Source organism: Equus asinus, chromosome 11 (assembly GCF_041296235.1).
Source record: "Equus asinus isolate D_3611 breed Donkey chromosome 11, EquAss-T2T_v2, whole genome shotgun sequence".
NCBI lineage: Eukaryota > Metazoa > Chordata > Mammalia > Perissodactyla > Equidae > Equus > Equus asinus.
This window is the reverse complement of record NC_091800.1, coordinates 51,142,901-51,157,770: the sequence shown is the minus strand read 5'-3', so window position 1 is coordinate 51,157,770 and position 14,870 is coordinate 51,142,901. Positions and strand designations below refer to the sequence as shown.

Genomic DNA, 14,870 nt, shown 5'->3' with positions numbered 1-14,870 from the left:
ATCATTGGCCATTAATGATTGAACTCAATCTCCAGCCCCTCTCCCCTCCATGGGGATGGGGCTGAAAGTTCTAGCCCTGCAATGACTTGTTTGGTCTTTCTGGTGACCCGCCCTCATGCTGAAGCTGTCTAGGGGCCCCACCCTGAGTCACTTTATTAGCATAAACTCAGATATAGTCAAAAGAAGCCTGTTATGAATAATGAAAGACACTGCTATCACTTAGGAAATTGCAAGGATTTTAGGAGCTCTGTGCCAGGCACCTGGGGCAAGGACCAATATTTTTTTATATTATACTATATATGTACAGACTGATATGTATATTGTAAACAATATTTCGATATACAAATTAGATTTAAAGATCTAAAGATCTCAGACTACTTCATGACTACTTATACAGATAATTCTCAATTGCAAGCAAACATCATTTGGTAAACATGAAATTATAACTAAATTTTGCTATATACTCTACTATTCTGGCTAATCTTCACTTAACGTTTTTTAAAAATAGAGCTACTTCTTTGTTTATAATATACACAGAGTGGGGCGTTGTTGAAGAGGGTGATGTGGGAGTCTGTCAGGTCTGCACTTGAGTTTCCGCTCTAGAGTGTGACCTCAGGCTGGATATCAACAACCCCCCTAACCTGGCTTTGCTCATCTGCAAAATGGGCTTGATGACGCCTACCTCATAGGGATTGTGTGGATAAGTGAGGCTGTCTGGTAAAACTCTTAGCACAGTACAAAGCTCTCACTTTTAGGAAAATATTTGTGTCTGTGTAGCTGCTGAGTGTTAGGGAACATCGCCTGCTCAGTTCGCTCCCCTAGGATTTGTTATTCAGTTTTTCCTTCTCAATCTCTCCTTTTCATTTGCACCTTCCATCTAACATACAGAATTATAGTTTCCATTTTCTTGATAAAAAAAAGAAAAACCAAATGACTTTTGTCTGGAATAGGCTATCCCAGCTGCTTCTCTCCTTTCAGGGAAATGCTGCTCAAACAGATGTTGTTTTTCGACATTCTCTCTTTTATCCCCAATTTGAAGCATTAACACTCTAGAGCCTGATACGTATCATCTCTTTGTAGCTTTACCAAAACTCTATTCTTCTGATGGTGCATGATTGACCTCTGTAATGGTTCTCACTCAGTCTTCACTCCCATTCCTTTTAAAAAATTTAACCAACTGACTCTGTTTACATGTCATATGGTCTTTTTACTATTAATTTTCCTCCTATCTCACTGACTTTTCTTTCTAATTCCTTGATTCTTCCTTCTCCTCTTGCCCCAACCATAAGTGTGTCAATCAGCATCCTCACACCCCCTGCCTTGGTAGTTTTTCTTTAAAAATCTTACTTTTTCAGCTGCAGCTTTCCCCTCTATGTTTATGAAAATAGGATCCATTCCTGTAAGTCTGCCCTCCCTCCTGAACTGCAGTCATTCGTTTCCAGCTGCCTAAAATTAAAACCACGTGTCCCTCCGTTCCTCTAGTCTCTCAGAATTTTAGTATTTCCTTTACCCTCCACTATCCAGTGTCAACAGGTGTTGCCAAATCTTATGATGTCATCTAGTCTCTCTCCATTCCCTCAAGACCTCTTTGGTTTAGACTTTTGTCCCTTTACATGTGAACTATTGTGGTATCATCAAGATTATCTTGATGTTAGGCATCCTTGTTCCAGTCATTGTGCACGCCACTTGCAGATGAGTTCTTATGTGATAACATTACTTCTCTGAAATGAAATCTTCTAGGGGCTTTGCACTTTCTAGAAAGAAAAATCCCAAAACATTTACCTCCAGTCACAAAGACACTCCACCTTTGGGGCTGCACCCCCTTGCGTGAGCTCCTTCTTCCAACTAAAGTAGCGACATACTTGGCTCATCTTTCCAACTCTTCCTATTGGCTCATAACTTTTTCCTCACCCGCACACCTGGCTGTTTCCCTGTGCTTTCTCAGAAACTGTACTCTATGAGACGCAGCCCAAACATCACACCATTCACTTGAAGTGATTTTTCCCTTTGGCCTCTTCAAGTAACCAATGTTTTCCATTATTTCATTGTCTACTGTGTTGCGACAACTATTCTGTTTAGAGAACCTGATGATCTTAATCTTGTGTTATTATTTAACCTTTCCGGTGCTTTTGTATACTGACCCAGTTGGACCACAGTCTTTGTTTAAGGACAGAGGCCATATTTTAGATTACTTTACTATTCTAAAATGGTTGGCAGGTGCCTTAAACATAGTAGCACGTAATACATTTTAATCAGTTCTTTCCTGTTCATTTTGTTTCCAATCACAATGATGGTAGGGTGCTTCATAAGCAACCACAGCAACGATGTCGTGATCTGTATCAAATTCAGAAATAACCAAAGTAACGAAACCAGCTGTGCTCTAATTTGCCTATATTGTTAATATAATAGCCAATATGTGTTTCTGCAGGATAAACTCTAGCCTCTTGGGCCAATGAGACATGAAGCAGAGGAAAGAGAATACTAGTGGCTGGCAGTGGGGCAGAGGAGGGAATGGTGAATTTGAACACAACTAGTGTAAAGAATGTTGATCAATTGTAGAAGGCCTGGTGCATTTTGGAAGCGCTTACATGGTGGGTGCATTGCTATTTGTCCAATCCTGTCAATAAGCTGGTGTGTGATACTTGATGTACTCCTTGTTAATCTCCACAAGACCTTTAGCACTGTGGGTACTCATTGATGTGTTTGGCAGCTCTTGGTCTCAGGTGCCAAGTTCTGAAATAAGATGTCTCTGCATAAGCTAGCGGTCAGTTCCTGGCTCCTTTGCCTTAAAGTCCTTCAAGCTTCTTGGCTGTCAGTTTTGACAGAGGACTGCCTCTCCAGCTGTCTACAAATCAGACTGCTCTGTGATTCTGTACTGAATCCATCTCTTGGGTACCATTCCCTTTAATTCATTTGGTGTCCACTTAAAGAACAACAAATCAGGATTTATACATACACACACACACAAATGCATAGATTCATTTTCTTTAAACGCATTATTTAAAATAATTAAAGATAGTGATTACACATAATTAGCAAACTGAGGTTTTTCTAGCATTTTAAATTTTATTGTAAGTGAAATGTAAGCTACATTTTCTCCTTAGAGATGGCTTGTCATCTTTAAGTCTAGTTTATGCCATTTTCATTATGCCTGTGAACCAAATGATGTAAAATTTTGTCCTACTCGAAGGAAAAATCGTACAGCCTAGTGAGCTATAACACCTTCTGGAGAAAATGCTAAATTGTAATAGATCCAATTTGGGGTGACGAAAAGCCCATATTACATACTTTAACTTTGCCTCTTTTTTTAGCCTAAATGAGGCATCTCAAAATTAATGCAACCAGAGGCAGTAAAAGCATTTGAAGTGATTCTTCAACTACTTACCATTCTTTTCCCACAGAACACACCAAGTAAAAGGCATTACCAGTGTGACTAATAGAATCACTGCCAGTCAGAGTGTCTGTCGCTTCATGAAATCCCTCCAACTCAGTCCGCACTAACGCCTAAATCTAAGTATTTCAGTTTACACGTTAGAGGGCAGGAACCTTAATGCACCATACACTGAACGCTGAAAAATAATATATCAGACTTATATACGTGCAAAATGAAGTGGAAAATTGAAGTAATTATCAAGGTATCTCAGGTCAAAGCAGGATGTTGGGATCTATATTACTTGGATTAATGTCAGTTCCACAATATGAGTTTTTGCTCAGTAGACAGTCTAAATTCCGCCTCCCCCCGCCCCAAATCTCACCATAGCATTATTTCTATTGACCTTTTAAAATGTTGTCATCTTTTTTCTTTTACCCCTTTCTGTCTACCACTTTTCAACATACCTCTTGTTATTAATTCTGTACCCAGTGTATGCAAAAACCATGATGGTGAAAGTAGTAGAATTGATTAATAAATTTATTTACTAACAAAAAAGAAGAGAGCATGTGTACACACACATGTATTCTCTATATTTATAAACATGTAGAATTAATGTTATCACTAATAACTGTTGAAAAGAATGAAAAACGACATCCCAAATAAAACAGGGAAAATGTAATTCTTAGAAGATCTGTATTGCTTATATACTTATATACTTATCCCAACAAAGGAATAGCACTTTCAAAAATGCTTTATTGGGAAATAATTTTATAATTTAAAAATTACAAAAATACTATAGAGAGTCACAGATACCTTTCCCTCAGCTTCCCTAATGTTTATGTCTTACGTAATCAGAGTACAGTTATCCCAACTGAGAAATTATCATTGATTCAACACTATTAACTAAACAACAGACCTCGTTTGAATTCCACCAGTCTCTCCACAACGTTCCCTAATTTTCCACAGATTTCTCCATAGGTGAGAAAGTGATGGGCGTGTCTGCTTTGGCATCCTGGCCTGCTATGGGTCTGTGTGCAGACACTGCTGGACACAGGCTCATGTACATCCAAAGAATCCATCTCCTGTGGGGCCAAAATTTTTCTTGTACAACACCCAGGCCACATCACTTTTCACTTGCCTCTCTTCCACTTTGTACTTTATCTTTAATACATATATAAAATATAAATACAACATTAAATATAATAAATATTAAATATATGCATTAAATAATTATATATATTTACATATTTATTTTTCCAGATTACTACAAGAGCAAATCTTAGGAAAGATAGAAAGGCTACTATTATGAGTTCTCATCATCGCCTTTTATTTACAGAGCATTATTTAATATGTACCTACTTTGTACCAGAGATAGGGCCCAATACTGGGCATATAGCAGAGAGCTAAGGAGAAATAGTTCTGCTTTTCGTCGAACAATCAGGTCTATATATAACTACAAGCCTAACACGTGCTATGGAGGACAAACACAGAGAATAATGAGAGTCTGTAATATAGAGATTAATCGGGTTTAGTGAGTCAGGGAAAGCGACATGGTATTTGAGCTGAGAGCTGAGAATGAGTAAGAGTTCACTAGCCTGTTGGAGGTTCTCTAGAAAAGGAACAACATGTGCAAAGGCACTGAGTTGAGAGAGAGAAACTGAAAGAGACCAGGGTGACTGGATCACAGAAATCAGGGGAGTGGAGAGGGGGATATTGTTGAAAAGTGAAGCTGGACAGGTGAGCAGGGGCCAGGTTATAATCATTTAGGCCATGTTGAGATTTGGGTCCATTTCAGGAGCCATAAAAAGCCACTAAAGGGATAATGGAGCAAGAAGAACAGATTTGCCTTTTAAAAATAGCACTGTGGCTCTAGTGCAGAAAATGGTTTGGGGGAGAAGGTTTTGAGAATAGTGCTTTATTCCAATAAAACTTGATATCCCTTTTAAGTTTCCTACCCTCTTTTATGATATTTTCTACCTGTTTATAGCAATTAGACTGTGAGCTGCTTGAGGACAAAGAGCCTATCTTACTCCACGATGCCAGACGTCATGGAGAGGAGCTGTTGAGTCAAGTTTGTTGGATTTAGTTAATATTGAGCAATTATTGAAGCTCTGCGTGCTCTACAGGTGTCCAGTAATTCAGTGAAATAGCTCACATTTCTAAGTCTAAAACTTTCTATCCTTATTCTACATTTTGTGGCTTAACAAATGTTTGTTATCTATCTCCTGTGCACTATGCTAAGCTCTGAGGATGCAATGGTGACTTAGACAGACATTATCATTGCCATCCACCCTAGACGTTATAGTCTAGTAGTGAAATAGGGCTGATTATGCAACGGATATTTATTGAGTGCCCATTTTGTGGCACGTAATGGAGATATGATAGTGAGCAAAAAGAGGAAAGCTCCCTTGTCCCCTTGGAGCACACTGTCTAGTTGGGGAGACAGACAAAATAAACTAAACAGACAAGCAGATGTAATCTTCAGTTAACGTGTGCTAAATATCCTGTGCTGTGAGAACTTAGAGTGAATTGACTTAGACTTCGAGATTGGGAGTGGCTTCTTAGAGTTAAGCATCAGCTAACCAGGTGACAAGGGAGGAGAACCTTCAGTGTCACTACCACAGAGAGAGGAAGTGGGGATGTTGGGCGGTGAGGCTGGGATTAATTAACATAATTATGCAAACCAAATAATCTCTTTTTAGAATTCCTCATTCTATGGATGTAGAGCAGAAATTCACGTTGTTCCATTCAAACCACTATATTTTTAACAAAAGTTATACTGGTATTTCAAAACAGTGAGAAAAATAATCATATTAATTCTCTATGACGTTTAAGTTCAGCCACTCTTCTAAAAATAACATCAGTGGCTTTGCATGAGAGAGACAGAAATATAATGAGGGAGAAAAAAGAACTTTTAAATAATATATGGCATTCCTAATGGTCATCTAATCACTGGCTTGATATAAGCTGAGAATAAAAAAGGCCCACTTCGTTTAAACACTGGAGTCATGCTCGTATTTTCATTTGGTCAAGTGTAATGTATACATGTTAAAATAAAAACATCCAAATTAACCCGAGTAATCATGAGAATTTGTATTCAGAACAACTGTGTAAAAGAAGGGAGCAATACCAAGAATTATTTTAAAATTATCTTTGATGTGATTCTGAATAGAAAAATTCTGGTATTTAAGAATAATTGTGGAATTATTTTAGATTAATCTTTTCTTCCACACGTGTAGTAAACTGAATTGTTAAAGTATGTATTATGTCAAGTAATTGGAGTAATTTATGTATGAAAGTATGGGCTAATAATTTTATTACATAACAGAAAAAAATTGGACTTAGGAATAGAAAATATTTGTACACAATTTCTCATGACCTTGATGTAAAATCTCTGATCTTACTAGATGAGCAATTTTCTACAATAAATATTTTATTGGGCTGTGATGTAATTATTCTGATTTTTGTCAGTCTTAAGCAGCCTCTCTAGCACATGGGTCATGAGAGCATAAAAGGGCTCAAGTATTACTCCAAGGTTGCAACTGGGTGAATGATGCCATTTTTGAGACTAGGAAGATATGGAAAGGAACACCTTTTTTAAAAAAAAATTTTTTTAAGGAAAAAGTTTGGATTGAAAACCCTGAGTATTCAGAGAATATTTTGGGATAGGGCTGGAGATAGAAATTTGGGAGTCATTCTAATATGGATAGTATGTAAGGCCTTTATTTATTTATTTATTTATTTATTTTTGAGGAAGATTAGCCCTGAGCTAACTACTGCCAGTCCTCCTCTTTTTGCTGAGGAAGCCTAGCCCTGAGCTAACATCGTGCCCATCTTCCTCTATTTTATATGTGGGATACCTGCCACAGCATGGCGTGCCAAGCAGTGCCACGTCCGCACCCGGAATCCGAACCGGCGAACCCCGGGCCGCCCAGGAGCGGAACGTGCGCATTTAACTGCTGCGCCACTGGGCCGGCGCCCTGTAAAACCTTTAGATGGGATGATATCATCAAGGGTGTGAGGGTAGCTATAGTGTAAAGTTTTTCACCTAGAGAGTGAGTTGAAATTAGGAAAAAAAGGTAATGGGAAAGTGATCCCCCGGCCATGCCGACCTTTAGAGTTGAAAAGAATGAGAGGAGGAGATTCAGGCAAAAAAAAAGAAGAAGAAGAGGAAAGCCGGAAGAATATCACTGATGCTGAGTAAAGATACCTTTTCAAGGATAGAATGATCAGTTACAGCAGTTACTGCTGAGAATTTGAGATGAGGACTGAGAATTAACCGTTAGATTTAGAAACCTGGAGGCCATTCATGACCGCGATAAGGATGATTTCATCAGAGGGTGTGGACACAAACAGGATTGGATTGAGTTCTAGAAAAAACTGGAAGTGAGGAAGTGGATTTAGCTAGAATGAATTTCACCATCTAAAACTTACATGTATTGTACATTATGTATCTAAATAGCGGTGCTAATAACAAGGAATTTTCATAAACAGTTAAAGTGAGAATGAAGTACATTACTATGACTATTTCTTGTGAGTAACCACATGCTTACTATTCAGTCCAGTGCAGATTTTAGGCCAGGAAAACCAGTTCTTTCATTTTGTATCTACTTACACTGTAGAATGTTCAGCTGGGTTTAAATAAATGCTAAATCTCTCATTAAAGCCCCTGGTGCTTATTTACTTTGTTGCATCCTCTAGGGTGGTGTGGAGAGAATATATATGAATTCATAAGGATGGGATAATAATCTGGAATAGACTAGGTCAGACATACCTGTGTTCAAGTTCTGATTTTGCTGTTCACTAGCTGTGTGACCCTGGCAAGTTACTTAACTCTTCTAAAGCTATTTTATCAAAGATAAAATGTGAATAATGATGATATGAGGATAAAATATGATAATGTGTCTAAAGTACTTACAGTTAAAGTGTCTGGCTCATAGTAAGAGCTTAGTCAATGGGAGTGGTTTTGTATTGCTGTGATTACTGTGATTTCTTCTTGAATGGACATCACTGAAATACTATGCAACTGAGTAAACAGAAGATAGATCCTCCAACATAGAACAGAAAAATGAGATACCAGAGAGTAAGCCAGACCTTATAAACCACAGTATTTGGTTCATGTTACTCTGTATGTGTTCATTTCCCTTTGCTATTTCCTCACCTTTCGTAAAGTCACATAAGCATAGTAGTTAGGACTGCAGGCTCTGTAGGACATTATCTCAATGCCCTGGAATTAGCTGGATAGACCAATTCCCTCATACCATCCTTTCTGATGCAATCAGCATTGCTGGTGATAATGGCTAACATATATTGACTGTATCCTAGGTACCAAGCACTGTTCTAAACACTTTACAACTGTTAACCTATTTCAATCTCACAGCCCTAGGAAGTGGTTGCTGTTATTGCCTCCATTTGTACAGAGGAGAAAACTGAAGCACAGAGAGGTTAAGTAACTAGCCCTAAAATGACACTGATAGTAAATGGTGGGGCTGGAATTCAATCCCAGGCAGACTGGTTACACAGTCTGTATTCTTAACCACTTCATCCTAATTCCATTTGGGACTATAAGATTGGATTTAAGTTGTCACAGCTTTTTTGTGGTGGCGCTAGTAAAAGGGTAGGATCGATATCCTTCCTCAGCTGTTCATTAGTGTAATCAATAGTATGTGTTGGATATTCGGGTTCACATCCCATCTCTAGCCACCAGCCTATTAGGTGGGTTCGTGAAGACATTGAAAATCAGAGTGGTCATATTCTCTTAACTGTAAGTGTCAGTCATTAAAAGGTAAGATTTGAAAGTCAGGTTCTCTGGTGGTTTACCCAAAGAAGGAAGAGTCTTTTTTATATTAAGATATCTAAAAAGTTCCCACATGCTTAGCAAGAAAGCTAAATTAAGCCTTGCATTGGGTAAAATTATAAACATGCTTTCTGCCTCAGATGAGGCAGTGTATATAAATAGAACAGTTGGTATACATGGTTAATGTATACCAACCATGTGTACATTATATATATGTATAGTTAATGGTATAGCTTCCTTTTTTCTATATAATGTAAATCACCAAATGTGAGCATTTCCATCTGATAAACTGTCAGTCTCAGAAGAGCACATTGTAGGATGCAATGTATGTTACACAGCAACCAAGATTGCCCTTTTCTTCAACATCGTGGGTTTTTTTCTTTCTGTATCCAGCGGTTAGTACTAAGGCCTGAAACCCTTAGTTACAGAACAAAGTAGCTTAGCAGTAATTGAGCCTGTGTGAGGCTAAGAGAAGCATAATGAACATTCCCTGCAAGCTTCCTGCCTAGATGCAGGTGCAGGAATCAGGAGGTCATGAATAATGCATGACATGCAGATTAGCTGGTGGTTTCTCCTACTGGGGTTTTGACTTTGCTACCTGCCTGGCTGCTATATGTGGAAAAAAGGTAGGCGATGGCAAAAAGTGTCGCAATGTAGAGACTGAGCTCACAAAAATACTGCATATCCTTTTGAAGAGAAATTTTGGGGGGTAGCTGAAATGCCAACCTTTATGGTCTACTTTATCGGATGAAGTCGGCTCCAGGTTATCAATTTACTCACTTTCTTGTTTTACTGTTTTAATTTAGGAAACCTTATAATTATTTGGTCATACGCACACAATCAGGAATTCTATAAAGACTGTTAAACTGCTATAGAAATTATTTACTTACAGTATTTGACCTATGGATCAATGAAATTTTGCTAAAATACACAAATACCTAGAGAATATTATAATTATAGGTTAAACAGGCCCATTTTTCTGCATTAATATATGCAATCAGAAGCATCAATAAGAGAATACTTCTCTCATCAGACTAGAAATATCAGGGTTAAGGAGGGGCAATAAAAGTAAAACATTCAAAGGATGTTAGAGTGAATTAAAGAACTGAGTGTATTTGGGCTGTTACTCCTTAAAGCTTTATTTAGTAATAAAGTAGGACTCCGATAGCCCAATGGGGTTATAGGGAAGGTTCAAGATGGTTTCCTGCATTTTCTCTTGGGTCAGGGGGCTTTAAGTGGGGAGACATTTTTTGCCTTGCAATTCCATTTTGATATTTCAAGCAGACAGACAAAAAGAGGAAAAGAGAAGAAAATATGAGTCTTGCTACCTTTTGTATAATTCTTATGCATTTTTATTGCATGTTTTTTTCTCTCTCTTCCCATTTTGGGGTTCTGGAATATGAGCTGGCTTTCATTGCTAGCCGAGTCTGTCATTTCCGCTAGGCCTCACTTTGGATGGATGCCAAGACCAACAGGTGATCCTTGTAGCTGCAAAACAGCAGGAAGTGGGCCGTGCTTGAATGAGACAGTTCACCAGAGGGGCTGTCTGGCCTCTCTCCATCTTTCTGCATAATTAACACCCCCTCCCCCATGCCAAGCGGAAAATCTGTACTGAGCAGCTCAGCTGCAGCAGCCATTGAGAAGCGCTGTGAGGAAAAGAATGTTAATAAGGGATGTTGGAAGAAATAAGCCTTCTGAGTGCAAAGTGCATCTGGCTCTGAATTTACAGGAAGATTGCAGTTGGCCCTACCGAGGGGCTAGAGGTATATTATCTGTTTGGTAAAGATTTTCACTTGCTAAACAACTGTGGGGAGCTGGGGTTCTAATGAACCTTAGAACTATTGGTTCTAACTGGACTTTAAGACCAGTTTAAAATCCCTGTGTTCTTTCCTTCTTGTCTTGTAAATAAGAGAAATGTCTGAGACATAGCAAGAAAGATAACACAAACTTAAAGACTGCCTAGGTCTCACAAATCTCAGTAAAGATAGAACAAAGCAGGAAGTTGGCCACAAGGAAGTAGGAAGTAGGGCATATTGTGTCGCCAGTTAATGACCCACAAAGGGTTGGAGGCTCAGCAGCTAGCTCCTGATTGGAAGATATCAGCAGTTCCTGGAAGCTTAAACTATTTCCAGTGGATGAGTCCAACCCTGGAAGCTTATAAAACAATATAGTCTTCACTTCTCCACTATGTGGCTAAAGTTTTGAATTGACTTTGCCTTCCTCTTCCAGCTATAGAGCATCACTTTAGAAGACTTTTCTCCTAGAAATACCTCTTCATCCTTCTTTCTTCCCCCATCCCCACGGATTCTTTTCCTGGACATTTGGATTATAGAGGAGATTATTGTAGTTCATTATTATTAATGAACTCTCAGGTTCATTGTCTGGGGGCCTGCAAATTATACTGACGAAAGACAGATCAACAAGAGGGAAGAAAAAACAGTTTATTCATGTAACATGCCCACATGTGGGAGTACTCAGTGATGAGTAACTCAAAGGGGTGGTTAGAATTTGGGGCTTATATACCATTTTAACAAAGGGTAATAAATTGTGGAGAAGTGAGTAGTCAAAAGAGAAGGGAATGTGGCCTTCTAGGGAGGTAGATTGCAGGAAGGTGACTAAAAATGTATGGGGGAAACTAATCGTAATTAAGGGCTATTTATGCAGACACGTCTTGGTGCCATCTCTGGTGATAGGAGTTGTGCATTGTACTCCTCTTCCTAGTATGGGAGAGGGGGACACCTTTACAAATGAAAATTTCCTTTACAAAAGGGAAATTTATGTCCTGCTTTTAGGCATATAACGTGAGGGTAGAGAGCTCCTCCTATATCTACTCAGTTGCCTTCAGCTCAAAATAATCCTTATGCCAAAGTAGTATATTTTGGAGTAGCATATCCTGATGAATTTTATCTTGCTTTTTTTTGAGGAAGATTAGCCCTGAGCTAGTGTCTGCCACCAATCCTCCTCTTTTTTGCTGAGGAAAACTGGCCCTGAGCTAACATCTGTGCCCATCTTCCTCTACTTTATATGTGGGATGCCTGCCACAGCATGGCTTGACAAGCAGTGCATAGGTCCACACCTGGGATCTGACCTGGCAAACCCCAGGCCACCCAAGTGGAAAGTGGGAACTTAACTGTTGTGCCACTGGGCTGGCCCCTTATCTTGCTTTTTAGGGTTTTAAATCTAGAAATTGAAGGGTGTGTACTAAGACTGTTTCTTTGTGCCCCCTCTCTGGGAACACATACCAGAAAGAACCCTTCGAAGGTTAGCATCATAGCTTACATTACTTTTAGCCACTCCTACGCCTGGCGAGGATTAGGTATTGAGTAACTTTTTGTTGAACTGAAAGAATGAATCAGTCAATTAAAACTGGCAGTCCTGCTTTTGGGGTCTTCACAGTGAACATTATGATAAACCCTTGTTGTGTTAGACGTAGTAAAGAAGGAAAGAGAGAGAGCAGGTTTGCAGGCAAAGAAATCTAATTGCATCCATTTACTAAGATGTGATCAAACCTGGGGGATTTTATATTAGGCAAATCTAAAAGAGGTTATTTATAAACCAGATCCCTTTTTGTTTGCTCATTTATAATTGTGAATATGCTCTTTCAGTGACTGGATTACTCTCATCTGCCTACAGGGTACATCCGTCCCCAGTGTCAAGGGTCCGGGGAAATCGAATGAATAATCAGAAGTTTGCTTGGTGAGTATACAGTCTAAGTTAAGAGAATTTATGTCTTACGAGAAATTTGAATAGGGCTGTGTTCAAACAAAAGAGGACTCTTCCCACTGCTCCATAGAGAATACTTTTCCACTAACTGAGCTGTGTAGTGTCCCTTTCCTTCAGAAAGTTCTAAACAAACATGATAGAGTTCCCTTTTTTCGAAGATACTGTAAGCTTTTTAGTGAGATATGGGTGACCACTCAGATTTTTCTCAAGTACCAACTTCCACTTCTCAAGAAGATTTTCGTAGTTAGTTAATCTATTTTGTTAATTTTGGTGATTAGTATTTAGTATTATTTTTTTCTGACTTGAGCCTTAAATATCCAGGGATTTTTTTTTTTTTTTTAAATTTAGGGAATACAAAGATCTTTCACTAACTAGTTCTTGAACAAAAATATGGATGGAACTTACCAGAAATGACCTGAAAAGTTATTTCAACCACAAAACATTGATTGTTGATTCCTTAAAGAAGCAATTGAAGGTGTTTCACAAATCTTTCATGTGAAACAAAAAAAAAATTAATGTAGGGTTAAAATCCATATTTGATTACATTACTCTATCAACAAAATTAACTTTTCTACATGTAATATATCTTCAAAAGAAGGGAAGAGAAGAAAAAGACAAAATTGAACTGTATACTGTATTTCTTCAAAGGTGAATGGAAATTTACAGAACTCCATTTTTACTTCATTGGGTTGTGCTTAAAATTGGATTTTGATTAAAAACTATGGCTTTTTTTAAAGTATGGGAAGATGATTACCAAAGATGGAGCTCCTAAATTAATTTTACTCCTAAATCAGGATTATTTTTAGACACAAAATAATGATTCTTTGACTTTGAATAGTGCCTAATCAGCTCACCTCCCTTCCCCCATTAAATCTAATTAACCCTCACAATAGCTTGGTGATGTTGTTAAATATTATGCTTTTCTTTTTCACAGAGGGGGAAATGGAGCACAGAGGATACAGCCATTTGCTTACACACTCTCTGAAAGCTGGGGCATCCTTCATGGTTTCTCACAGCCACTAAAGCGTATTGTCCCCCGTTAAACCTGGAAAGCTTAGAGAATGATCATGCTCATGGCCATTACACAAAAGGAAAGGGAGAAATCAGGTCCTTTCTTGACTGCATGGAATTGATGTTTCTTCTCACGAAAAGACATATTGTACTAAAGAAACCTTGTTCCATATAGAGAATATGAGATGCTCAAGCGAGCAACTTAAGCTAATGGATAGAGTACCACATTGTCAGTTATGAGATCCAGTTTCTACAGCTTATTTCTCGGTAACTAAATGTGGAACACTGACTAAATAACAAATTTTCTTTCCTTCCCTTTTCCTTTCTGCAGTATTGCAATACCATAACTTGTTCCTACATAATTCATAGCACATTATTTGGTTAGTAAGTTTAAACTACTTTTATCTCCAGTGAAGTAATCCATGAAAAACAAAAAGGATTTTTACTGCTAGCTTTGAGAAAATTTGACTTTTACAATTCAGCAACATTTATTTACAGTCCCTGGCACTGTGAAAAGCACTAGATTAGAAAGATAAATAAAACGTGGTTTCTATCCTCACGGGGCTCAATGTCTTATAGGGGAAGAGTGTGTGTGTGTTGTCACACATATATAATATACAATGTTATATGATATCACACAGACAACATATATAATAAAATGTGGATAATGCTCTAAGGAGATATATTTAAAGTGTAATGTTCAGAGATACATGTTATCAACTCTGTTTAAGACCAATTTGAGAGTGCCTAGTAGAGAAGGAGGAAATTATAAAAGAAGAAGGGACTTCCAGAAAACCCATCCTCGAGAAGGTTTTTGAATAAAGACCCAGAATTAGTAGGAAAACAGAGAGCTTGAGATAGTGCCTCCTTTATAGATTGAAACACATACACAAGGACCTAGAGACATTTCTAAATTAACCACCGTAAGAACATACATGGATTTAATACGTGTGCTTTGTTTGGTCA

General features: G+C 38.2%; 1 protein-coding gene across 5 annotated transcripts in view; it reads left to right on the top strand.

Annotated features, from left to right (window-relative positions):
• KLF12 (KLF transcription factor 12) overlaps window positions 1-14,870 on the top strand; it is a 418,145-nt gene that overhangs the window by 335,733 nt on the left and 67,542 nt on the right. For all 5 annotated transcript variants that reach the window (XM_044779861.2, XM_044779864.2, XM_070519950.1 and 2 more), the window contains one exon: window positions 12,804-12,866. In XM_044779861.2, coding sequence (XP_044635796.1) covers window positions 12,804-12,866 — 63 coding nt within the window. The remainder of the gene's footprint in view (window positions 1-12,803; window positions 12,867-14,870) is intronic.